Genomic DNA, 26593 nt, shown 5'->3' with positions numbered 1-26593 from the left:
TTGGACCAATTCATGGTGGAGAGAGCCTCTAAAAACCCCAGTTTGGACCAATTCATGGTGGAGGGAGCCTCTAAACAGGCCAGTTTGGGCAAATTCATGGTGGAGGGAGCCTCTAAACAGCCCAGTTTGGGCAAATTCATGGTGGAGGGAGCCTCTAACCAGCCCAGTTTGGACCAATTCATGGTGGAGGGAGCCTCTAAAAACCCCAGTTTGGACCAATTCATGGTGGAGGGAGCCTCTAAACAGCTCAGTTTGGGCAAATACATGGTGGAGGGAGCCTCTAAACAGCCCAGTTTGGGCAAATTCATGGTGGAGGGAGCCTCTAAAAACCCCAGTTTGGACCAATTCATGGTGGAGGGAGCCTCTAAAAACCCCAGTTTGGACCAATTCATGGTGGAGGGAGCCTCTAAACAGCCCAGTTTGGACCAATTCATGGTGGAGGGAGCCTCTAAACAGCCCAGTTTGGGCAAATTCATGGTGGAGGGAGCCTCTAAAAACCCCAGTTTGGACCAATTCATGGTGGAGGGAGCCTCTAAAAACCCCAGTTTGGACCAATTCATGGTGGAGGGAGCCTCTAAACAGCCCAGTTTGGACCAATTCATAGTGGAGGGAGCCTCTAAAAACCCCAGTTTGGACAAATTCATGGTGGAGGGAGCCTCTAAACAGCCCAGTTTGGGCAAATTCATGGTGGAGGGAGCCTCTAAAAACCCCCAGTTTGGACCAATTCATGGTGGAGGGAGCCTCTAAAAACCCCAGTTTGGACCAATTCATGGTGGAGGGAGCCTCTAAACAGCCCAGTTTGGGCAAATTCATGGTGGAGGGAGCCTCTAAACAGCCCAGTTTGGGCAAATTCATGGTGGAGGGAGCCTCTAAAAACCCCAGTTTGGACCAATTCATGGTGGAGGGAGCCTCTAAAAACCCCAGTTTGGACCAATTCATGGTGGAGGGAGCCTCTAAAAACCCCAGTTTGGACCAATTCATGATGGAGGGACGCTTTTAAACAGCCCAGTTTGGGCAAATTCATGGTGGAGGGAGCCTCTAAAAAAACCCCAGTTTGGACCAATTCATGGTGGAGGGAGCCTCTAAAAACCCCAGTTTGGACCAATTCATGGTGGGGGGAGCCTCTAAACAGCTCAGTTTGGGCAAATTCATGGTGGAGGGAGCCTCTAAACAGCCCAGTTTGGGCAAATTCATGGTGGAGGGAGCCTCTAAAAACCCCAGTTTGGACCAATTCATGGTGGAGGGAGCCTCTAAACAGCCCAGTTTGGGCAAATTCATGGTGGAGGGAGCCTCTAAAAACCCCAGTTTGGACCAATTCATGGTGGAGGGAGCCTCTAAACAGCCCAGTTTGGGCAAATTCATGGTGGAGGGAGCCTCTAACCAGCCCAGTTTGGACCAATTCATGGTGGAGGGAGCCTCTAAAAACCCCAGTTTGGACCAATTCATGATGGAGGGAGCCTCTAAACAGCCCAGTTTGGACCAATTCATGGTGGAGGGAGCCTCTAAAAACCCCAGTTTGGACCAATTCATGGTGGAGGAAGCCTCTAAACAGGCCAGTTTGGGCAAATTCATGGTGGAGGGAGCCTCTAAACAGCCCAGTTTGGGCAAATTCATGGTGGAGGGAGCCTCTAACCAGCCCAGTTTGGACCAATTCATGGTGGAGGGAGCCTCTAAAAACCCCAGTTTGGACCAATTCATGGTGGAGGGAGCCTCTAAACAGCCCAGTTTGGACCAATTCATGGTGGAGGGAGCCTCTAAAAACCCCAGTTTGGACCAATTCATGGTGGAGGGAGCCGCTAAACAGCCCAGTTTGGACCAATTCATGGTGGAGGGAGCCTCTAACCAGCAGAGTTGGTGGAAATCAGGGTGGAGGGAGCCTCTAACCAGCAGAGTTGTGGGAAAGCAGGGTGGAGGGAGCCTCTAACCAGCAGAGTTGGTGGAAATCAGGGTGGAGGGAGCCTCTAACCAGCAGAGATGTGGGAAAGCAGGGTGGAGGGAGCCTCTAACCAGCAGAGTTGTGGGAAAGCAGGGTGGAGGGAGCCTCTAACCAGCAGAGTTGTGGGAAAGCAGGGTGGAGGGAGCCTCTAACCAGCAGAGTTGGTGGAAATCAGGGTGGAGGGAGCCTCTAACCAGCAGAGTTGGGGGAAATCAGGGTGGAGGGAGCCTAGTATTAGCAGAATTGTGCAACGCTTATGGTGGATGAGTATGAGGATGCGGAGGAATTGGAGAGGTTGAGTACAGACATGGAGTTTCATGTTGGGGTGCTTTACACAGGTGGGCACAAAAATGAAGGCTCTATCCAGTGGTGGTTCATTTTTATCAAAGTGAGCCGGTCGGCACTCTCAGCTGACAGACGGGTGCGCTTGTCAGTGATGATGCCACCGGCTGCACTGAACACCCTCTCAGATAGGACGCTGGCGGCAGGACAGGACAGCACCTCCAAGGCATATAGGGCAAGTTCAAGCCACAGGTCCAACTTCGACACCCAATACGTGTAGGGCGCAGAGGGGTCGGAGAGGACAGGGCTGTGGTCGGAAAGGTATTCCCGCAACATGCGCCTATACTTCTCACGCCTGGTGACACTAGGACCCTCCGTGGCGGCACTTTGGCGAGGGGGTGCCATCAAGGTGTCCCAGACCTTAGACAGTGTGCCCCTCGTTTGTGTGGACCGGTGAGAACTTGGTTGCCTACTGGAGGAACTGCCCTCCCTGCCGCCAACGTCACATGCTGGAAACATCTCCATCATATTCTGCACCAATTGCCTGTGGCAAGCATTGATGCGATTGGCCCTCCCCTCTACCGGAATAAAAGACGAGATGTTGTTTTTATACCGGGGGTCAAGGATAGCAAAGATCCAGTACTGGTTGTCCTCCATGATTTTGACAATACGCTTGTCGGTTGTAAAGCACCCCAACATGAACTCAGCCATGTCTGCCACAGTGTTAGTTGGCATGACTCCTCTGGCCCCACCGAAAAGTTCAATCTCCATTTCCTCCTCATCCTCCATGTCTACCCATCCGCGCTGCAACAATGGGACGATTCGAAGTTGCCCGGAAGCCTCCTGTATCACCATCACATCATCGGACAACTCTTCTTCCTCCTCCTCCTCCTCCTCCTCCTCCTCCATTAAACGCAGTGAAGCGGACAGATGTGTGGACCTACTCTCCAGCTGTGACGGATCGGATGCTATCCCTAACTCCTCTGTGTGATCTGAGTTATCCCTGATGTCAATCAGGGATTCTCTCAGAACACACAAGAGCGGGATTGTAAGGCTCACCATCGCATCCTCAGAGCTCACCCTCCTTGTGGACTCCTCAAAGACCCGTAGGATGTCACAAAGGTCTCTCATCCATGGCCACTCATGGATGTGAAACTGAGGCAGCTGACTTTGTGGCACCCTAGGGTTTTGTAGCTGGTATTCCATCAAAGGTCTCTGCTGCTCAACCACTCTATTCAACATCTGAAACGTTGAGTTCCAGCGTGTGGGGACGTCGCACAAAAGCCGGTGTTGTGGCACATGCAGGCGTTGCTGGAGAGATTTTAAGCTAGCAGCGGCTACTGTCGACTTGCGAAAGTGGGCGCACATGCGCCGCACTTTCACCAGTAGCTCTGGAACATTGGGGTAGCTCTTTAGGAAACGTTGCACCACTAGGTTGAAGACGTGGGCCAGGCATGGAACATGTTGGAGTCCGGCAAGCTCCAGAGCTGCTACCAGGTTCCGGCCGTTATCACAAACGACCATGCCTGGGCCCAGGTGCAGCGGCTCAAACCATATTGCCGTCTCATCGAGGAGGGCATCCCTCACCTCGGAGGCAGTGTGCTGTCTGTCCCCCAAGCTGATCAGCTTCAGCACAGCCTGCTGACGTCTACCAACGCCAGTGCTGCAACGTTTCCAACTCGTAGCTGGGGTCAATCTAACAGCGGAGGAGGAGGCGGTGGCGGAGGAGGAGGCGGTGGCGGAGGAGGAGGCGGTAGAGGAGGAGGAGGAGGGGGGTGTTCTTCTCGTGTCCCTGCCAGGAATGTTAGGCGGGGAGACGAGGTACACCGGGCCAGTTTGGGAAGCAGTCCCAGCCTCAACTACATTCACCCAGTGTGCCGTCAGTGAAATGTAGCGTCCCTGTCCGCATGCACTTGTCCACGCGTCGGTGGTCAAGTGGACCTTTGTGCAAAGCGCGGAACTAAGGGCTCGCCTGATGTTGAGTGACACGTGCTGGTGCAAGGCGGGCACACCGGGAGAAGTAGTGACGGCTAGGGACGGCATAGCGAGGTGCCGCAGTTGCCATCAGGTCCAGGAAGGCGGGAGTTTCAACAAGCCGGAACGCCAACATCTCCTGGGCCAGCAGTTTAGCGATGTTGGCGTTCAAGGCTTGCGCGTGTGGGTGGTTAGCAGTGTATTTCTGCCGCCGCTCCAATGTCTGAGAGATGGTGGGTTATTGTAAAGAAGCGCCTGATGTGCCTTTGATGGTGCAGGAGAAGGAGATAAGACAGGAACAGGGGAGGATGAGGGAGAAGTCAACAAAGTGGCGGAGGCAGATGAAGTGGTGTCCTGGCTCGTCCTCTGGAGTGCATCACCAGCACAGTCAGCAGTGGCAGAGGCAGAGGCAGAGGCAGTGGCAGAGGCAGTGGCAGTGGCGTGAACGGCAGGCGGCCTTTGTCCTGCCGTTGCTGCCTGCCACTGATTCCAGTGCTTGGATTCCAAATGACGGCGCATTGAAGTGGTGGACAGGTTGCTCTTCTCAGAGCCCCTAATCAATTTCGAGAGGCAAATTGTGCAGACAACACTATATCTGTCCTCGGCGCATTCCTTGAAAAAACTCCACACCTTCGAGAAACGTGCCCTCGAGGTGGGAGTTTTTCGGGGCTGGGTACGAACTGGAACATCTTGGGAGATTCCGGGTGTGGCCTGGCTTCGCCTAAGCTGCTGACCTCTGCCTCTGCCTCTAGCTACCCTTTTTGGTGCTGCACCTGCCTCAACATCCACACTACTTTCCCCGCTTGACATCCCCCCTGTCCAGGTCGGGTCAGTGTCCTCATCATCCACCACTTCCTCTTCCAACTCCTGTCTCATCTCCTCCTCCCGCACAATGCGCCGGTCAACTGGATGCCCTGACGGCAACTGCGTCCCATCATCGTCGATGAGGGTGGGTTGCTGGTCATCCACCACCAAATCGAACGGAGATGGAGGAGACTCTAGTGTTTGAGCATCTGGACACAGATGCTCCTCTGTTAGGTTCGTGGAATCGTGATGTGGAGAGGCAGGTTGAGGGACAATGAAAGGAGCGGAGAACAGCTCTGGGGAGCAGGGACAGTTGGGGTTATTGTTCTGTGAAGCTTGGGAATTTTGGGAGGAAGGAGGACAAGACTGTTGGGTAATAGGAGGAGAGGAGGCAGAGTCTGAATGGCTGCTGGACAATGTGCTGTAAGGGTTCTCTGACAGCCATTGCAAGACCTGTTCCTGGTTCTCGGGCCTACTAAGGTTTGTACCCTGCAGTTTAGTTAATGTGGCAAGCAACCCTGGCACTGTGGAGTGGCGCAATGCTTGCTGCCCCACAGGAGTAGGCACGGGACGCCCTGTGGCTTCACTGCTACCTTGCTCCCCAGAACCATTCCCCCGACCTCGCCCACGGCCTCGTCCACGTCCCTTTCCGGGAGCCTTGCGCATTTTGAATTCCCAGTTAGAAATTGGCACTATATACCAGTAGCAAAAATTGTGGGTGCACGTAACCCCAATATATTCTTTGAATTCCCAGTCAGACAATGGCACTATATACCAGTAGCAAGAAATGAGGGTATTTATAACCCCAATATATTCTTTGAATTACCAGTCAGAAACTGGCACTATATGGCAGTAGCAAGAAATGAGGGTATTTATAACCCCAATATATTCTTTGAATTCCCAGTCAGACAATGGCACTATATACCAGTAGCAAGAAATGAGGGTATTTGTAACCCCAATATATTCTTTGAATTCCCAGTCAGACAATGGCACTATATACCAGTAGCAAGAAATGAGGGTATTTGTAACCCCAATATATTCTTTGAATTCCCAGTCAGACAATGGCACTATATACCAGTAGCAAAAATTGTGGGTGCACGTAACCCCAATATATTCTTTGAATTACCAGTCAGAAACTGGCACTATATGGCAGTAGCAAGAAATGAGGGTATTTATAACCCCAATATATTCTTTGAATTCCCAGTCAGACAATGGCACTATATACCAGTAGCAAGAAATGAGGGTATTTGTAACCCCAATATATTCTTTGAATTCCCAGTCAGACAATGGCACTATATACCAGTAGCAAGAAATGAGGGTATTTGTAACTCCAATATATTCTTTGAAATCCCAGTCAGACAATGGCACTATATACCAGTAGCAAAAATTGTGGGTGCACGTAACCCCAATATATTGTTTGAATTACCAGTCAGAAACTGGCACTATATGGCAGTAGCAAGAAATGAGATTATTTGTAACCCCAATATATTCTTTGAATTCCCAGTCAGACAATGGCACTATATACCAGTAGCAAGAAATGAGGGTATTTATAACCCCAATATATTCTTTGAATTCCCAGTCAGACAATGGCACTATACACCAGTAGCAAGAAATGAGGGTATTTGTAACCCCAATATATTCTTTAAATTCCCAGTCAGACAATGGCACTATATACCAGTAGCAAGAAATGAGGGTATTTGTAACTCCAATATATTCTTTGAATTCCCAGTCAGACAATGGCACTATATACCAGTAGCAAAAATTGTGGGTGCACGTAACCCCAATATATTCTTTGAATTACCAGTCAGAAACTGGCACTATATGGCAGTAGCAAGAAATGAGGGTATTTGTAACCCCAATATATTCTTTGAATTCCCAGTCAGACAATGGCACTATATACCAGTAGCAAGAAATGAGGGTATTTATAACCCCAATATATTCTTTGAATTCCCAGTCAGACAATGGCACTATATACCAGTAGCAAGAAATGAGGGTATTTATAACCCCAATATATTCTTTGAATTCCCAGTCAGACAATGGCACTATATACCAGTAGCAAGAAATGAGGGTATTTGTAACCCCAATATATTCTTTGAATTCCCAGTCAGACAATGGCACTATATACCAGTAGCAAGAAATGAGGGTATTTGTAACCCCAATATATTCTTTGAATTCCCAGTCAGACAATGGCACTATATACCAGTAGCAAGAAATGAGGGTATTTGTAACCCCAATATATTCTTTGAATTCCCAGTGAGACAATGGCACTATATACCAGTAGCAAAAATTGTGGGTGCACGTAACCCCAATATATTCTTTGAATTACCAGTCAGAAACTGGCACTATATGGCAGTAGCAAGAAATGAGGGTATTTGTAACCCCAATATATTCTTTGAATTCCCAGTCAGACAATGGCACTATATACCAGTAGCAAGAAATGAGGGTATTTGTAACCCCAATATATTCTTTGAATTCCCAGTCAGACAATGGCACTATATACCAGTAGCAAAAATTGTGGGTGCACGTAACCCCAATATATTCTTTGAATTACCAGTCAGAAACTGGCACTATATGGCAGTAGCAAGAAATGAGGGTATTTATAACCCCAATATATTCTTTGAATTCCCAGTCAGACAATGGCACTATATACCAGTAGCAAGAAATGAGGGTATTTGTAACCCCAATATATTCTTTGAATTCCCAGTCAGACAATGGCACTATATACCAGTAGCAAGAAATGAGGGTATTTGTAACTCCAATATATTCTTTGAATTCCCAGTCAGACAATGGCACTATATACCAGTAGCAAAAATTGTGGGTGCACGTAACCCCAATATATTCTTTGAATTACCAGTCAGAAACTGGCACTATATGGCAGTAGCAAGAAATGAGATTATTTGTAACCCCAATATATTCTTTGAATTCCCAGTCAGACAATGGCACTATATACCAGTAGCAAGAAATGAGGGTATTTATAACCCCAATATATTCTTTGAATTCCCAGTCAGACAATGGCACTATATACCAGTAGCAAAAATTGTGGGTGCACGTAACCCCAATATATTCTTTGAATTCCCAGTCAGACAATGGCACTATATGGCAGTAGCAAAAATAGTGGGTGTATATAGCCCCAATTCTATTGCTAGGGGACTTGCAGTGTATTTCTGGGGTGAAGGTGGGGGGGCACACCGTTGGAACGGGTATCGGGGGTATATATCGGGTATACGGGAATACACTGTCAGTGTATTCCATTCAGGATCCTGGGAAAGCTGGGTTGCGGCGATTGAGCCCGTCAGTGCCACGTTACACTGACAAGCTTCTCCCTGGAATTGAAGTTATATGTAAGCCCAATATATTCTTTGAATTCCCAGTGAGACAATGGCACTATATGGCAGTAGCAAAAATAGTGGGTGTATATAGCCCCAATTCTATTGCTAGGGGACTTGCAGGGTATTTCTGGGGTGAAGGTGGGGGGGGCACACCGTTGGAACGGGTATCGGGGGTATATATCGGGTATACGGGAATACACTGACAGTGTATTCCATTCAGGATCCTGGGAAAGCTGGGTTGCGGCGATTGAGCCCGTCAGTGCCACGTTACACTGACAAGCTTCTCCCTGGAATTTAGCTCTTATAAGAGCTGTTGGTTGTCTTCTCCTTCCTATCCTAGCCTGTCCCTGCCTACCCAGAATCTAAGCCCTAGCTAACTGGACGGAAACCTCCGTCCCCGGTGAATTGCAAGCTCAGAATGACGCGAAGCTGGGCGTCGCTGTTCTTTTAAATTAGAGGTCACATGTTTTCGGCAGCCAATGGGTTTTGCCTACTTTTTTCAACGTCACCGGTGTCGTAGTTCCTGTCCCACCTACCCTGCGCTGTTATTGGAGCAAAAAAGGCGCCAGGGAAGGTGGGAGGGGAATCGAGTAATGGCGCACTTTACCACGCGGTGTTCGATTCGATTCGAACATGCCGAACAGCCTAATATCCGATCGAACATGAGTTCGATAGAACACTGTTCGCTCATCTCTATACCCTATACCTTAATGAAGCTCAACCAGAATGTTGGATCAGCTGTGCTGGAGGCAACGACTCACCAATGGTGCACTGGCCTCCACCATCACCAGACCTAAAATCCTGTGACTTCTTTCTGTGGGCCTATATCAAGGACCCCTCCCCAACCACAGGATATGAACAACTGGAGACAATGTATCACTGAAACAGTGGAGTGCATATCTGATGATATCCTAGTATATCTCTGGACAGAAGTGGACTGTCTCCTAGTCATCTGTTATGCCACCAATGGAAAACACATTGAACATATGTAGTGTATAGATAACATGGATAGATAGTGTGTCTTTTCCCTTCAAATTTCTGTTACATTCTCTCAGTTATGCTGAGACTAAAATTTTGCACCATTCTTTTTGAATCACCCTGTATTTCCTGTAATAAAATTAACTTTACATAGTATTAGGATCCAATATAGATGCAGTTTTTAGATACTACTATTTCTGCAGACAATATGTATGCGAGACACAATTTTTTGAGATACTTAAATGTAGTCTAACAGAATACTCAGACTAACATCAGAGGACGAAGGGGAAGTCTGTCAACTACATAATACATTCTACACTACTAACAGTGCCATTTCAGGGACATCAATAATATCAGAAGCATACCTATAATGTTCTAACATAAGTTTGTTGTGCAACTTAACTTCACAACTTTAAAGCCTAGCAGTAATACACATATGACAAGACAAAAGTGCAAACCCCCAAAAATTCTTTAGGTGTGCACTTTTGTCTTGTGATACTGTATACGTTTTGTATCTTGCTTTATAGGTAAATGATAGTTTCATGTGTGGACATTCCCTGAATACAACAGCGAGACAGCTAAAAGGGGAAGATGTCAGTCAGGAAAGAGAAGATATGCTGGGTGGCGATACAACCAAGGGCCAGACCCCATTGCACTTCAGTTTGATCTGCATAAAAACTAGTTCTACAGCTTGCTACAATGATTTCTGACAATAAAGATATACTATATGGACAAACATTGGGACACCTACACATTACTCAATAACCCATTCCAAATCCATAGGTATTAATATGTATTTGCCCCCCCCCCCCCCAAACACTCCCCCTCACAAACTCACCCAACCAGTGCTAGATGTCTAAAATGTCTTGGTTTGCTTTTCAGAATAGGTAACGTCTCTTGTTATGGAGAGACTTATTAAACCATGGAAGCCCTGCTAAGAATTCTGGATAAGGAATATGGAAATAAAACTTTATTGGTGGAATAGAGGAACTTGTTCATAGCGCCTCCTTTTTTAAGAAAGCTCCCTATACATTAATGCATGGTTTTCAAAGAAAAGTAAGTGTATAATCTGGGAATAATGGCCAAGCCAGAATAACTCCTCCAAATGGAAAAGAGTCCCATTGCAGACATCAGTTTGTTGGCGCTCATCAGTGTATACCATTAATGTCTCCTAAATGGTACTATTAGTACTGTAGCATGCATTATTTAGCTGGCAACCTTTAATCTAGAAGGTGGTGCCTGAGGGGACAATAGTATCAGGGTCAGTGCACACAGAGTTTTTTGGTGCTAATTTTGACGCTGAATCCATCCTTAAAATTAGTTGATTTTGAGGCGGATTCAGCGTCAAAATCAGCACCAAAAAACTGTGCACTGACCCTTATGGTGTGGTTCCTGCTGCAGATTTTGTACTTTGGGCCTTAAAGCGTACCTAAACTTTTAGGCTGGGTCCCCACGGGCCGGAAACACCGCAATTTGGCCGCGGCAGAACACCGCGGGAAAAATCGCGGTGTTTTACAGTACTTTCAAAGTGGATGGTATTCATGTGAATCCCATGCCCACTTTTACAGAGAACTATTTCACTGTCTCCAAAGTACTAGAGGAATAAAAATAAAACTTCACTTTTATTGAGAATTTAAATTGAATTAAAAAGATTGATCTTTTTTTAATTTCATGAAGTGAAGGTCAAGGTAACAAACTTTGTAATATACTTTATAAAACAAAAACTGCCTAGTTCTTTAATAGTTTTTCTCCTCTTGTTTTGTCTCCTCATCAATACTGCCCATACTCAAAAAGATTATTGCACAATGAATATTATGGAGAAGGAAGGGTGAAGAGGAAGAGGACATACTAGAAAGAGGGCAGAGAGAAAAAGAGAAAAGAATTGTAAAAGTTTATGCACACTTTAATATTATGGCCCTGAGTACAACAGGAAAAGTACAACAGTTTAACCTTTCAGGAAATAATGAGAAACTTAGCAAATATTTAGCAAATTCCACATAGTAATGGGGGAGTTGTGAGAGTTTAGCTTTAAGCCTCATTCATATGGCCCTGTTCTGGCCAGTATTTTGCATTAGTATTTGCAAGCCAAAATCAGGGGTGTAACGTAAATGTGGAAGAGGTACAATTCTTTATATTATACTTTTTCTTTGTTTGTTTTCTACTCCAGATTTTTGCTTAAAAATACTAATACAAAATAACTAATATAGTGCCATCTGAATGAGGCCTTAACCTGAATCAAAGTCAGCTTCTTTCCACTAAACCATTCACAATTTCATCTTTAAGTCTAACATTTACCTCAAAGCTCAGTTGTGGGTAATCAAACATATTTCCCAGCCATGAGAGGACAGCATTGAAGAACGCGAGCAGCGACAGAAAAGCCATCAGGTTCACTGCTATGTTCGCAACCAAAGGAATCGATGCAGAAGCTCCTTGACTTGCGGCTTCTAGAATATTTCTAGCATCCCTGAACCAGAATAATGCAGAATAAATATACCAGATAATACATTAAAAAAATCTGTTTTTATATGACTAGAAATTATTTTTTGTTAGATCTTAGAATAGATTGTAAGCCCTCGCAGGCAGGGCCCTCTACCCCACTGTGCCAGTCGGTCATTGTTAGTATTATATCTACCTGTATATTCTGTGTATTGTATGTAACCCCCAAATTGTATGTAACCCCCAAATGTAAAGCACCATGGAATTAATGGTGCTATATAAATAAATACATAAATAATAATAATGATAATAATAATAATAATAACAACTATCTGTAAGGCTGAGGTCCTACACTGCAGAAACAGCTTTTTTTTGTCGCAGATTTTGTTGAGGGTTTTTGAGCTAAAGCTGCAAGTAGAATGAGCAGAAGGGAGAAGTATAAGAACTTCCTATATATTTCCCAATCCTTTTGTAGTCATTCTTGGCTTTGGCTCCATAATCCGCAACAAAATCTGCAACATAAACAGCTGCGTTTCCGCAACGTGGGGCCTCAGGCTAAAGGCTGGAAAATACTATGTGTTTTATGTATCTCCATAATGATTTGTAAAGCAACTCTAAGCAGATAAGGCTTTTAAATAAATAGCCCAGGACTAGCAGAATATTACCCAGAATGGATTTTACTGGAAAATCTATCATAATATAAATATATCTGTGAAGCAAATTGAACTTTATTACATATAGTCAGCCAATATTTCACCAAATATTATCAAAAACACAAATACACAAGACAGGGTACTACTAAAGCCAGATATACACTGGAGATGGCTGCTTGCCCAAATAATATTCTTCCATAAACATGCATGTTCACCATGGTCTTAAAATTTTGTATAAAAACAGGTAGAAAATGCAATAATTATGTAAGGCCTCAAATAGGAAGTTAAAGGAGTTATACCATGAGGTGAGAATGGAAGGTCCTTATCTATGGTGCACATTCAGCCTGACCACATCCAGTGCTGGGCAGCACTCCCATTCACCTCAATGGAAACGCTGGTGATAGCCAAGTGCTGTACTTCGGCTACCCCAGGTGGTCCAATCGAAGTGAATGAGAGCACCAGAGATAGTAAAATGATTTATTTTAGCCATCTCCAGCGTTCCCATTGAAGTTCATAGGAGCGCTGTCCACCACCAGTCATGCCTACAATCAAACTGGTTGAAGTCAGACTGAGTACTCAGCGGGATAAAAAGAATTCTGGATGGTTGGGGTCTCAGCAATCAGACCCCCACCAATCAGGTATTTATTTCCTATCCTATGGATAGAGGATAAATACTTACTATGGTATAACCCCTTTAATTTCTATAGTTTTTTTTTTTTTTTATAATAGGAGTCAAAGGCACATGTAAACACATATATAGGTACTTTAAATTGTTTACCTAACATTTTGTATACTTTGAGAAATCTTTCCACATAAATGAATAAACCATATTGACAAAATATGCCAGCATTTCCATTAGTTGTATCTTAATATGTGCCAACTAGAGCACATCCACAAATACCATATCATAGTGGCTGCGTTGGGACATGGAAAGCTTGACTTGTTCCATTAGCTTTCCGCCCCCTTCACTCCCTTGACTCAAAATTTGAATATGGAATAATACTTAAATATTGGACAATTAATATAGTACTTGGGCATTATAAAGACACTGTTGGACAATGCAGGAGATGCACTGTGAGATACTGGGGTGGGGGAGGGGGTAGATTGATTTGACAGTGTCCCTTTAAATATATTGGACCTACAAATAGAGACAAGTTTGTGCGCTGGGCTTAACCCAACTGTGCGTTAGCACGAGATGTGCCAGAATTAACAATCGGTTCCAACCTCTAAATAACGATTAATAATGTGAACTACGGCGAGATATTGTGCGCCCGAAAAGAAATCTGTGCCAGTGTAGATATTCATTCTAACTCACACAGTTTTCTGGTGGAAATTATTGTAAATCTGACTGGCCATAGGATCCCTCCCAGTTTCCAACCCCATTCCAACCACTTTCATGAAAAGTGCTGAATCGGTCTCTAAATGTGAAAAGTCACAATTTCTTGCATAAAACACATGCATGTGCAACAAAAATTGTTTAAGTAACACCCAAGGCATGATAAATTTGCCCCATTGTTTTTATTAATTATTTTATTCTTTTCTGAACAATGGCCCTGTCAATGTTATATACGTCTTACCCTTTCTCCAGTTTAAGTCCATGCTTCATATTTATTTTTATTGGTTCGGTTTCTGGCCAGAATAACTTGGCTATAGCCAGTGCAGCTGGGGCAGACATGACAGAAGCAGTCAATAGGTGAGAAGAAGATACCTACAAATATAAGATGCAGCCATATCATTCATCTGATATTCAGTTTTTTCTTTCTTTGTGAGGGAGGATAACCTCAAACCTATCTATAAAGATTAGTCTGATATAAACGCTTTCTTCTAGCCACAAATATAACGTTAGATTTCAATTATACCAGTTTGCATGAAGAGGAACATGGCTGCCCTGGGGTACCCGCCACAAGTTCTGGCCTCAATAAAAGAATATAATATACTTGGCAGAGTTGCAAATAAAGAGGGGATTATATTTAATTCACAAAGTAGGATTATATTTAGGACAGCTATTACCAACTATATCAATGTAAAAACAACTGTAACAACAAATGTTACTTACTCCAAATGAAATGTATGCTCCAAGGACACTTCCGGCAATGGTTGCAAAACCAGCAGTCATTACTGCATGTATTTCTGATCTTGTCAGGTGTTCCAGATACGGCCTTATCAAAAGGGGAGATTCAGTCTATAAAAAAAATGTTATCAATTTATCTATATTATAAAAGCAAATATCTACTTATCTGACCTCTATACCAGGGGCGTAACTTAAGGATCAAAGGCCATGGTGTATATATATCATAAGCTAAAAGTGCACTACCAAATAAACTGTTTGGGTATGCACTTTTATCTTCGTATACTGTATGTGTACTTGTGCTTATTTTATAGGACATTACACAAAAGGCGCATGTGTGGAATTTCATTAAACAAAGTGGTGAAACAGCTACAGGTTCAAGATGTCAATCAGGGATAAAAGTGTATATTGTAATTGAAAAATGATCACATACCTGGCCCACAAATATGTTCCCAGCAGCAACTAATGATTCTGTAGGACTTGTTGACATAGTAATTTGCATTAACCAACCAACCTTTGAAAAAGAATTTTGAAAAAAAAAGTTTTAAGATATACATATGATAAGTATCTTTATTTACTTCTTGACTACTGGTACTTACTGTTTTATTGTATCTGTTGCATCATTTTGTTGTCCTTAACTCATTACAACTCATGCCAAAACTGATGTAAAAATTCATCAATTGCCATTAGTCTATTTTTTTTTACAAGTTTCTACTCCAAAACTATAAGTTGTGAGCAGTCTTTACCATGATGGTCCACAAAAAGGTAGTACTGACCCCCCAAACCTCATTCCTTCCTCTCTCCTGGTTCCCATGTGAGCTACCAAAAAGGCGTCTGTCACAGAGACTAAGCCTAGTTAAAAGTTAACCCAAAAAGAAAGATGAAGAAGGGCAACATTAGTTTTTCTTATGCTTCAAAAAATTTCTATTGTTTTGTTCTAGTTGACCAGTTTTTTAAGACTGTTTGGACTACTTTGGATCCGTTAAACTCTGTCAATGATCGCCATTTCTTTTTCTTTCCTTTAAAATGGTCAAAGAGGGATGTATGGAGGAGTTTTTATTTAAATAAAAAAATAATAAACTCCTACCAGTATTTGGGTTTTTAAATATTTTGTTACTGCGTTAGTAATGAGCAGTTGTCTAATCGACTGCTGCCATTACTAAGGTGGGGCTTAGTGTTAGCCAGCAAGATGGCTACCACTATTCTTCCATTACTACCCCAGTATCTACTATCATGAGGGGTACTGGGAAGAGCCAGGTAAGGCACAGTACACAAACATTTAGAGATAGTCTGGTACTGGAGCAGCTGCAAGCTTGTGTTATTATGCTGGAAAGTTCCAAAAGCATAGATTTTCCCACCTTGATAATGCTATGGATTATCGTTATGAGAAAAGGAGGGTCTTAATTTTCCTTTTTTAAATTATTTTTTATTTATTTTTTTAAATCACTTGGAGTCCTCTCATTCATAACCAGCCAGATATGATATAGCAATAATAGCTTGGCATTACCTATCAGGTTGTGAAAAAACATGTTTTTTGGCCCTTTCCAGCCTAACAACATCAGCCTGGTGCAACCCCAGTATCAAACCACCTCTAGATGGTTGTTTGCTGGTGGTGGGTACTGGGATAACAATCAGGTATTAGTAGTGATTAGAGTAATGAATGCTGTAAACCAGCGAGATTACTTGACCGCATTTGCTCCATTTTCTAGTAGGATGTATATTTTAGGTGTATTAGGACTGTAGAAGCAAGGTTTAAAAGGTATAAAACAAATAAAATATTTACCTTTTTAATTAGCCACTGCATGAAACCAAGGTAGTAAAGCATTGACATGACGGTGCTGAAGAATATTACAATAGGTAGAACCTAAGGGACACAAGTGAAAAACAGATCTCTGATACAGCTTTTTTATGGATGTAACAATGGTTAGTCTACGACTGAGAGTCAGGGTACCAGAGCAGAAAAAGTTGGTGCCCAAATAAGTATGGAAGATGCAATTCTCTTATAATAATAAACAAATTATGGAAAACATAATGTTTTAATAACAGACAAGCAAGCAATACAAAACGTGTCAAACTTATATTAGGTGGGAACCATGTGAGACCTCAAGATCTTTTTCTGAATTTGGTAATCCTTGATTTCCCATCCAACCAGCATTGTTATTTATGATTAAGGATAGGCAAACCATAAGGATGGGTGAACTTCTGAAGATTCGTTTTGTATAGTGTTCAAATGAAGCATTCTTTTGGTTCAGTCCAAATATGTTTGGATAAAACTGGACTTGAAATTATAATACTAGCAGGTCTCTTCAAACCCCAGAATATAATAGGTGTAAAAAGTAAAACAAATTTATATTCATCTTCCATCATGGCGTCCAGTGATCTGTGCCTTCCTCCTCCTTCTGCATGACGTCAAAGAAGAATGCCAGAGCCGTCATATGGTGGTCTACTGTGATGTCATGCTCCTGGGGTCACTGCTGAGGCCTGTGATTGGTCCCCAATGGTGACATGGACACACGAATCATCAGGACATGACGTCATCAGGCAGAGCAAAAGAAAGCGCCAGACATTGTGAGAAGTCCCAAAAAAGGTGAGGGAAGAGTATAATTTTTTTATTATTATTTACACCTCTCCCGGGCCTCCACCTATTATACTTTGGGGCCTAAAGAAACCTCAGAGTATAATAATTTACCGAAAATCATGTAGCATGTGGCCATTGTAGGTCGTCCAAGACAAATCTCAAATTGTTCATCAGGAACCAATTCACCCAACATTTAAAGGGGTATAAATGTAAACTGCCACTGCCTATTTTACTTTCCAACTGAAATGGCAGGGAACATTTTTGGTATAGACTCTGCAAATTTGCAGCAAAATTTATCAGTGCAAGTGGATGGAATTTTAACAAAACACAATTCACAACCAGCCCCAACAAGTCCATGCAGATTTGAAGGAATGCTCTAATCTGAGTTAGGCCTTGTTCACATATCACTGTTTTAGTCAGTGATTAACATCAGTGATTGTGCACCAGAACCAGGCGTGAAAACTACACAGTGGTAAAGATAAATTGGAAAGATTTGTTCCTGTTCTGTGTTTTTACCATCTCCTTACAATCACTCACCAAGTGACTGACGTGAAAATAAAGCCAAATTCTGTAAATTCCTTGTATTTAAAATGTATTACATCCAAGGCTGAATCTGCATTCATAGCTACATGTTTATTTCACCACATTTTGACTTAGACTTACTGATTTTGTGAAACTGTGCTGCCATACTAGCTGTAGAATGAAAATTCATAGGTAGAAAAACTCTTTAGGGCTCACCTTAAAAGCGAAAAAGTGGTCAACATACTTTTCTCCAAATACAAACTTTGATCCAGTATCTGAATATTCCAGGAATGTCTGAAGCAAAAGGATGAATATATAGCAGTTTTAGTAACTGGTCTTCACTCTACTGTCCAACTAGAGAATCCTGAGAACTCTCCATCAGTAGACGCCTTAGTAATATTGGTGGTATAATATGTGTATACTACTGACCTCGGACTGATAGTTAGTTTTGTCTCCCAAAGCTGTTCATGCAATGCACACATAATGTACACATAATGGTGAACTAGTGCAGTGTACAACTCATATTTTCTGCTTCCTTATTGGTGGCTCCGTTACTGAGATATTAGCTTTTTTCCTGATATGATAATGAGCTGCGCTTACCAGTGCCGCTCTATCTCTCCCTGCTATGATTGACATGTACCCTGCCTTACCCTGTCAGTCATAGTAGGTAGGTAGCTCTGGTGCAGTTATACAATCAATTACCTCAACGTACCAAACAGTTCATTAGCATCAGGAAAAAGCTAATCTCTACAACGCAGGAACCATTGGTAAAAGCAGAAAAAAGCATTTTATTCATGTGAACACTGACTATTTGATAGTTCTTACAGTTTAATAGGGACTGTTCTGTTGATACACTGCCTTTAAAGGGATTCTATCATTGGGAAATCTCATTTTTAACTAAACATATATTTGCATAGCCTTTAGAAAGGCTATTCCAGACATACTTTTAATTTGTTAATCCTCCCAGCCATTTTTGAATTATCCCGCTCTTATTGATATGTTAATTAGCCATCTCTGAGCACTGTCTGATGTGTGTACAAAGGGGTAGGTGAGAGTAGGGAGGATGATGCTGCTGATGACGACTCATCAGCGTCCCTGCTCTCACCTTTTTGGACAAATACCTCCACCCCTTTTTCATAGTCAAGTCCCCCTCTTGTACCCTGTGTCTTTTAAAAATAAAATTGTCTTCAGTTACACTTATCTGATCAAGTGATCCCATGAATTATAATTCAGTTAATATTCATCCCATTTAAAAGGCCCACAGGCACACGTAGTTTATATACCGCTAGAAAGCTGACAGTGCACTGAATTCAGCACCCTGTTGGTTTTCCCATTCCCCAGGTGAAGAGATATTGGTGCAATAACCGATAGCTCTTCACTGTCATAAGGGCGTTCCTGACAGTCTAGTAGCCATGACACTAAGCGTTGAGGTGGATGTGTTCCTCAAAGCTTAGCGTCATTGCTGGGCGGTAAGGAGCAGTACAGAGCTATGGACGATTACTGTCAGGAGAGGCGTTCCCAGCTAGACTTTCAGGAAAGCCCTTATGACAGTGGAGAGCTATCGGTTATTGCACTGATATCTCTTCCCCTGGGGCACATAACGGGAAAGCCAACAGTGTGATGAATTCAGCGCACTGTCAGCTTTCTAGCGGTATATAAAACCGCGTGTATCCGAGGACATAAAGGGTCCTCTTTAATCTACCCTGACTGTAGATATGCCCCTGCTTTGTAGCTTCCTATCAGTATGGAGATTAAAATACATACACTAAATTAAAAAATGACAAAAAAAGTGAAAACTGAAAAAAAAACATATTTAGCTAGTTTGGAATTACATTTTAATTAGTCACACCTTCTCACTATACTTTAATTAAATGAAGACACAGATTCATTTTATTGCTTTGTCTTCCCATGTACGTTGTAAGAAACAAGTATGACTGGAAAGTCTAGTTTAAATGTGTTACATAGGAATACAGTTTTTGTCTGCCAGGAATATAAGGCTGGCCAATACCCTAGGCGTTCCAGTTACTACAATGAACTACAGATGACTATTTTCCCAGAAACACAAACAGTATATCTAATGCAGTCTAAATTGTGTGCACCATTTGCTATAGTTATGTAGTGAATAGAGAACTTGTTGTATGGAATAACAATTGTCGAGAGCATTACATGGCAAAATACATACAGATAAAATCAGATGTGGACTGACAATACACTAGGCACAAGTACTATGACTAGTGATGTCATCATGCCCTAACCCTTAGGATGACAATGGGATACCAGGTTGATAACAAATATTGGCAAGAGTCTACAGCTGAGCCCCATTGCATTACAGTGATTGTGGGGGTCAAAAGTAAATAATTACTTTATACTGAATTGTCACCAATAATTATTTTGATTATATGAATATCTAATATTGGAATTGGGCATTCATGTAGCAGTAATCTGGGGTACATGGGTGTTCATGACATATTTTCAATGGTAATAAATGAGTTAGTTCAGATTTGATAATATCTTTTCAATTGTTAAATTATACATTTACAGACACAATTTTTTTTTTTACCTGAACTTGAATGCCTAGCCAGTCGAATGCATCAAAACCTGGCTTTGTTCTTAAGATAAGTAGTCCTAGAAGGAACTGTAATCCAATACCCCAAAATATTTGTCGCCAGTGAACCTTCAATACATAGATACAGACAGGACATTAGTTCTTTTCCTTACTTTGCTCTAATATTATATATTCTAGTCTCTATTTTACTTTTTTTTTTTTCTCACATAGGGAACATACATCACTATGTACCCTCTCTCATTCCTCATATGCCACACAGATTTTATTTTTAATTACCAAAACCCAGTTATTTATAGGTCCATGTATTTCTTTATATTCAGAACTGTTACTGTATATACCCATACAGTCCTATGAAAAAGTTTGGGCAACTCTATTAATCTTAATCATTTTTAGTTCTAAATATTTTGGTGTTTGCACCAGCCATTTCAGTTTGATATATCTAATAACTGATGGACACAGTAATATTTCAGGATTGAAATGAGGTTTATTGTACTAACAGAAAATGTGCAATATGCATTAAACCAAAATTTGACCGGTGCAAATTTATGGGCACCTCAACAGAAACGTGACATTAATATTTAGTAGATCCTCCTTTTGCAAAGATAACAGCCTCTAGTCGCTTCCTGCAGCTTTTAATCAGTTCCTGGATCCTGGATGAAGGTATTTTGGACCATTCCTCTGTACAAAACAATTCAAGTTCAGTTAAGTTTGATGGTCGCCGAGCATGGACAGCCCACCCTCAAATGATCTGAAAACAAAGATTGTTCAACATAGTTGTTCAGGGGAAGGATACAAAAAGTTGTCTCAAAGATTTAACCTGTCAGTTTCCACTGTGAGGAACATAGTAAGGAAATGGAAGACCACAGGGACAGTTCTTGTTAAGCCCAGAAGTGGCAGGCCAAGAAAAATATCAGAAAGGCAGAGAAGACGAAAGGTGAGAACAGTCAAGGACAATCCACAGATCACCTCCAAAGAGCTGCAGCATCATCTTGCTGCAGATGGTGTCACTGTGTATCGGTCAACAATACAGCGCACTTTGCACAAGGAGAAGCTGTATAGGAAAGTGATGAGAAAGAAGCCGTTTCTGCAAGCACGCCACAAACAGAGTCACCTGAGGTATGCAAAAGCACATTTGGAGAAGGCAGCTTCATTTTGGAAGAAGGTCCTATGGACTGATGAAACAAAGATTGAGTTGTTTGGTCATACAAAAAGGCGTTATGCATGGCGTAAAAAAAAAAAAACAGCATTCCAAGAAAAACACTTGCTACCCACTGTAAAATTTGGTGGAGGTTCCATCATGCTTTGGGGTTGTGTGGCCAATGCTGGTACCGGGAATCTTGTTAAAGTTGAGGGTCGCATGGATTCCACTCAGTATCAGCAGATTCTTGAGAATAATGTTCAAGAATCAGTGACAAAGTTCAAGTTACACTGGGGATGGATATTTCAGCAACACAATGATCCAAAACACCACTCCAAATCGACTCAGGCATTCATGCAGAGGAACAATTACAATGTTCTGGGATGGCCATCCCAGTCCCCAGACCTGAATATCATTGAACATCTGTGGGATGATTTGAAGCGGGCTGTCCATGCTCGGCGACCATCAAACTTAACTGAACTTGAATTGTTTTGTAAAGAGGAATGGTCCAAAATACCTTCATCCAGGATCCAGGAACTGATTAAAAGCTACAGGAAGCGACTAGAGGCAAAAAGAGGAGCTACTAAATATTAATGTCACTTTTCTGTTGAGGTGCCCATACTTTTGCACCGGTCAAATTTTGGTTTAATGCATATTGCACATTTTCTGTTAGTACAATAAACCTAATTTCAATCCTGAAATATTACTGTGTCCATCAGTTATTAGATATATCAAACTGAAATGGCTGTTGCAAACACCAAAATATTTAGAACTAAAAATGATTAAGATTAATAGGGGTGCCCAAACTTTTTCATAGGACTGTATTTATCATAATATTCAATGCTTCCTTCTTTCTTAAAGGGGTTGTCCACTTTCAGACTAATATTGAGAGACAAATGTTATGGTTTGTATAATAGATAGTTGTACAATTTTCCAATATATTTTCTGTATCAATTCCTCACAGTTTCCTAGATTTCTGCTTGCTGTCATTTATTCTGCTTAACTCTAGTGGATAAAACTCTGACCATGGTCATGTGATACAGTCCATTGTCATGTGATTGGAGAGTCCAATTCCCCTCATTAGAATTCACACATTATAATACTGTCATGGTAGAATAAGGATATAACCACACTTTTCAGGGTTGAATGTTTAGCAACAAATACATGAAGCCTCTAGCCACCACATATGGGCATTATTTGGCTCCCAAGCTCTTAACCATTTATAATTAAAAGTGATTTCTGTACCTTAGTTGGATGTTTGGAGAAGATGAGCATCAAGAGAACATACATGACAAGACCACCAAAAGAAATGAGCTGATTGCTTCCCATTTTTGCTGTGTCAAAAATGAGCCATAATATGATTGCAGCAATAAGACTTAACCAAACTACCCTAGGGGTGAAAGGACATAATATTCAAATTTCACAGAAAAAAAAGCTAAATACTGTATATGAATTTCAGACCTATAAAATATTGCATCCTTTAGTTGTAGATAGACAATGTAGAATGTAAAAAATTACAGTTCTGAATACCAGGGTTCTGTAGTAAGCCATTATGTAGGTACCTAGGTAGCATGTACCATATTACCAAAGATCTCTATTGAGATTTATTTATAGATTTTTAGCTATTCACTTTTATAATCACCTACACAGCAGCAAATCAGCTGCCTCTATGCTATAGCTGCCATAGCTAAATGAACATTTTTGCAATATATATTTACTGACAATCAAAATGTTAGGTAAGCTTGTAAATTTTAGTGGACTTTTTTTTACACATGGAGGTTATGCCACAAAAAATATTTATCCCCTATCCATAGGACTGGGAATAAATTGCTGATCAGTGGAGGTCTGACCTCTGAAACCCCTATTGATCCTGAGAACAGGGAAGTAGGTTTCTCCCATTTAAAATTTAGCGTTGGACACAGAATTCAAGCTCCTGCTCCATTCATTTCAATGTAAGGTTTGGAGATAGCCAAGTGCACGTTCTGCATTCACAGCTACATTCCGAATAGGACTAACCCACAGAAGCCCTCAGGGTTTGTGGAGGTCCCAGCAGTTGAACCCATACTGATCAGCTGTTTCCACCACAATGCGACATAAGTACTTTAATATCACTATCACCAAAATGTCTAGTGAAAATGAGATAACTGACCAGTAGTGGACATCAAAACTGAGGAATTAATATAAAACATACATTGAAACACTGTATAGGACTTACCATTTCATCCAAAACCATTGTTTTTCGAAGAATGAACCAACAGGGGAGAAGAATTTGACAATTTTTCCTTCATATTTGTCCATAAATAAATCCCAGCATACAAAAAAGATGACCAGTAGAGTTAGAACAAAGAGAGCCAAGGCCCTTTTAAAGTTCAAAGAACAGGCTGCAATCACCATCGCCAAGAACCCTTAAAGAAAATATGTTACCATTTATAAGGTGATACTTAAGTTTGATTTGGTCATGTGATTAGATCATTTTTTATATGAATAGATCACAAGGCACAGGGTAAAGATTAGGCTGTACATTTTTCTGTAACATAAGATAGAGCTCTGCTGATATTGACTAATGCTGTACTTCACAGCCTTCCTACTCTCTTCAGCACACAATACTTGGAATACTGCAAGTTTTCTGTGCCATTTAGCTGTTTTCTTATGCTTTTTCCAGATGCAGACGTTACATGGAAATACAGAGCTATATTCAGTATTGCATACAGAGGGAATACAGGGAGTTGGTAGAGCAGGAAGTCTGTGAGTTGAGACTTCATCCAATAGCTGCAGAGCAGGAAATGATGCCAGAGAGGAGCGTGTCAGTTTGGTAATTTCACTGATATAGCCCAGTAACATCACATTGTTTTGATATATCTTATGCTATTCAGAATCTCTAAATACAGAACAGATTAGAAAGTTGTATTTGAGGGATCTGAAAATGCCGCCAATGGGAAGGAGTTAACAATAAGAGATACCTTTAGGAGATGCCTTTTAGGCTTCAAAATGAGTGGTAAATATTAAAGAAGTGCTTTTTCGCTAAATTCACTATGGAATTAGATTTTTTTAAAAAATGTAACAAAAATTGCAACCTTTCCACATCATGTGACCTCAGCCATAAGGGATGTTCCAGGTCAAAAATATTGACGACTTATCTTTAGGATAGGTCATGATTATAATATTGATGGGGTTTTCAGCAGCTGCCAGTGCCATACGAAATACAAAGTGCAGAGTTTGTGACATAGCTCAGATTTTTGTGCAGTAGCAACACTGTTATTAAACCTCAGCACCTTCGCTTGAAAGAGACCTAAGCTACCATAGGACATCACAACCACTACTGAGAGAATTTGGCATAAAATGTATATGCATATTTTGGCACATATATGGTACATTTTGGCACATCAATTTTTTTGCCTTGCCCAAAAAGTGGCTAAACAGAAAAGGCTTCACAAGGAAGGGTTAAATGGCTTAAATGCATTATATTGTGCCAAACCTTTTAAGTAAAATTCTGTTTTGTGCGAATTGCTAAGAGAGGAAGCACCAACTGCTTTACAAGGATGGTGTCATCGAAATGGTCAAGTGTAATATAACCTAGGCTTTCTGATGGCTCTTCTATTGCGAGATTGGAGGGCCTAGCCTATAACATTCCGTTTGTACTCACTACATTGCCTTGTTGAGCTTAGATTCATTTTGTTATGAAAGGTATCTTAGACCTGTTTAGCACTGAGCAATTCATTCTTACCTGCTATCAAAATGCCATAGATCACATGTTTAATTATGTGTTTATGTTTGTTGTAGAAGGAACATATGACATCATATTTCTCTTCAAAGTATCTGTGGAAGAAAAGACACTGAGATGTGCAGCAAAAAATCTAAATGAGATAACAGAAAATAATATCTATTTCAAAGATGATATGAGAATTCTGACATTGGGTAAGTTCTCGCTACTGCTGTGGGTTTACTATTATATGGCCCTGATATTGTGACTGACATTAAAGGAGTATCCCCATCTCAAAGATCCTATCTATACTGATCGCTTATGTAAATTCAAGTTTTCCTAAATACATTGCTTTAGTAATGCTTCTCACTTTGCCTGCTATGTGAAATTATTCCTTCCATTGCTTACACATTGTTTCCTTGGTCCCTGTTCTATATCTAATAACACAGGTCACATGATGACTCAATACTCTCTGGGAAGGGGGACCTGAGTTCTCTTGCTGATGTACAGCTCTGCAGTCAGGACAATCAGTTTAGATAATTGTAGTTTGCTGATAAAGGCTCAAACAATGCTGTTATCTCTCTATGTAAAAACAAAATTAAAGTTTACTGCAAGTCCATTCTTTCCTCTGCAAGTTTTTTATTCTCTCCAAACCTGTGTAATGTAATATACATTTACTGTGCATATTATTTGATCTGAATTTAAATTAGATTTCTAGTAATGGTAATAAATAATCTCTCATGGTAAAGGCAATGTTTATATCTACTGAGGTACTTCATAGTGTCCTGTCCATCAAATAGTGAAAGCCGCCCACCAGCTTGTTGAAGAATACAGGAAGTAAGAAGAAGAGACAACAGGTAAATTTGATAAGACATGGAGATGGGAAAACCCCTTTAAAGTTTGACAGAGTGACTTATACAAATTAAAAACTTCCTGTTTATCTGTCTTCATTGACTAGAATATTAAAATAAAAATATAAGGTCCCAAATGCTATGGAACCTGAAAGCAGACAGAAGGAACATTGAATTTTTATTCTAATGACAACAGATACAAACAGAAAGTCTTCCATTTGTATCTGAAAAACAGGCAAACTAAAAAAAAAAGAATCTGAGGTAGAATCCCTGGTTTGGAAGGCCCACGCTAGTTGTAAATCAGCCATCATAATCTCTGGTTATTTTGTGAAAATTGTGTGCATAAAGAGATTGTGAGGGTAACTGTTATATGTAGCTCATAGCTATGACCTTATCTGTTAGCCTTAGATGAGACAGGAAACCTTTGTAGATCTGCACCCCATAGGCAAGATATTGCAGACATTTTGTGGATTGTGGGACAGATTTAAAGCACTCTTTTCAAGAAGAAGACTTCTCCTGCAAAAGACACCAACTGACCGGGAAGTACCATCAAACAAAACCTCAGCTCCAACTCAGTAGAAGATCCTCAGGATTGTGTCATCATGTGGATGAAGTTCAACTGTTTGTAACTTGTTTTTCATCAGTAAGCCGTGAGCTTTGGCAGTCTACATGACAGTCTTCATTCTGAACTCACAATCAAAGGCACTCCAACCACCATCAGGATCAGGGAGGTTTACCACTATGATGTGTCCTGTGGGAATACTACCACCACCATTGT

The 26593-nt window shown here is 41.5% G+C and overlaps 1 protein-coding gene across 1 annotated transcript in view; it reads right to left on the bottom strand.

Moving 5' to 3' along the window:
* Nucleotides 1-26593, bottom strand: part of SLC28A3 (solute carrier family 28 member 3) — a 64409-nt gene that overhangs the window by 26211 nt on the left and 11605 nt on the right. The window contains exons 5-14 of the mRNA XM_075276729.1: nucleotides 24989-25080; nucleotides 23480-23669; nucleotides 22510-22654; nucleotides 20121-20234; nucleotides 17777-17854; nucleotides 16244-16324; nucleotides 14894-14974; nucleotides 14449-14574; nucleotides 13970-14100; nucleotides 11599-11767 (exon numbers count right to left, since the gene is read on the bottom strand). Coding sequence (XP_075132830.1) covers nucleotides 11599-11767; nucleotides 13970-14100; nucleotides 14449-14574; nucleotides 14894-14974; nucleotides 16244-16324; nucleotides 17777-17854; nucleotides 20121-20234; nucleotides 22510-22654; nucleotides 23480-23669; nucleotides 24989-25080 — 1207 coding nt within the window. The remainder of the gene's footprint in view (nucleotides 1-11598; nucleotides 11768-13969; nucleotides 14101-14448; nucleotides 14575-14893; nucleotides 14975-16243; nucleotides 16325-17776; nucleotides 17855-20120; nucleotides 20235-22509; nucleotides 22655-23479; nucleotides 23670-24988; nucleotides 25081-26593) is intronic.

The sequence above is a fragment of the Leptodactylus fuscus genome, chromosome 1 (assembly GCF_031893055.1).
Source record: "Leptodactylus fuscus isolate aLepFus1 chromosome 1, aLepFus1.hap2, whole genome shotgun sequence".
Classification (NCBI taxonomy): Eukaryota; Metazoa; Chordata; class Amphibia; order Anura; family Leptodactylidae; genus Leptodactylus; species Leptodactylus fuscus.
This window is presented reverse-complemented; position numbering and strand designations above follow the sequence as displayed.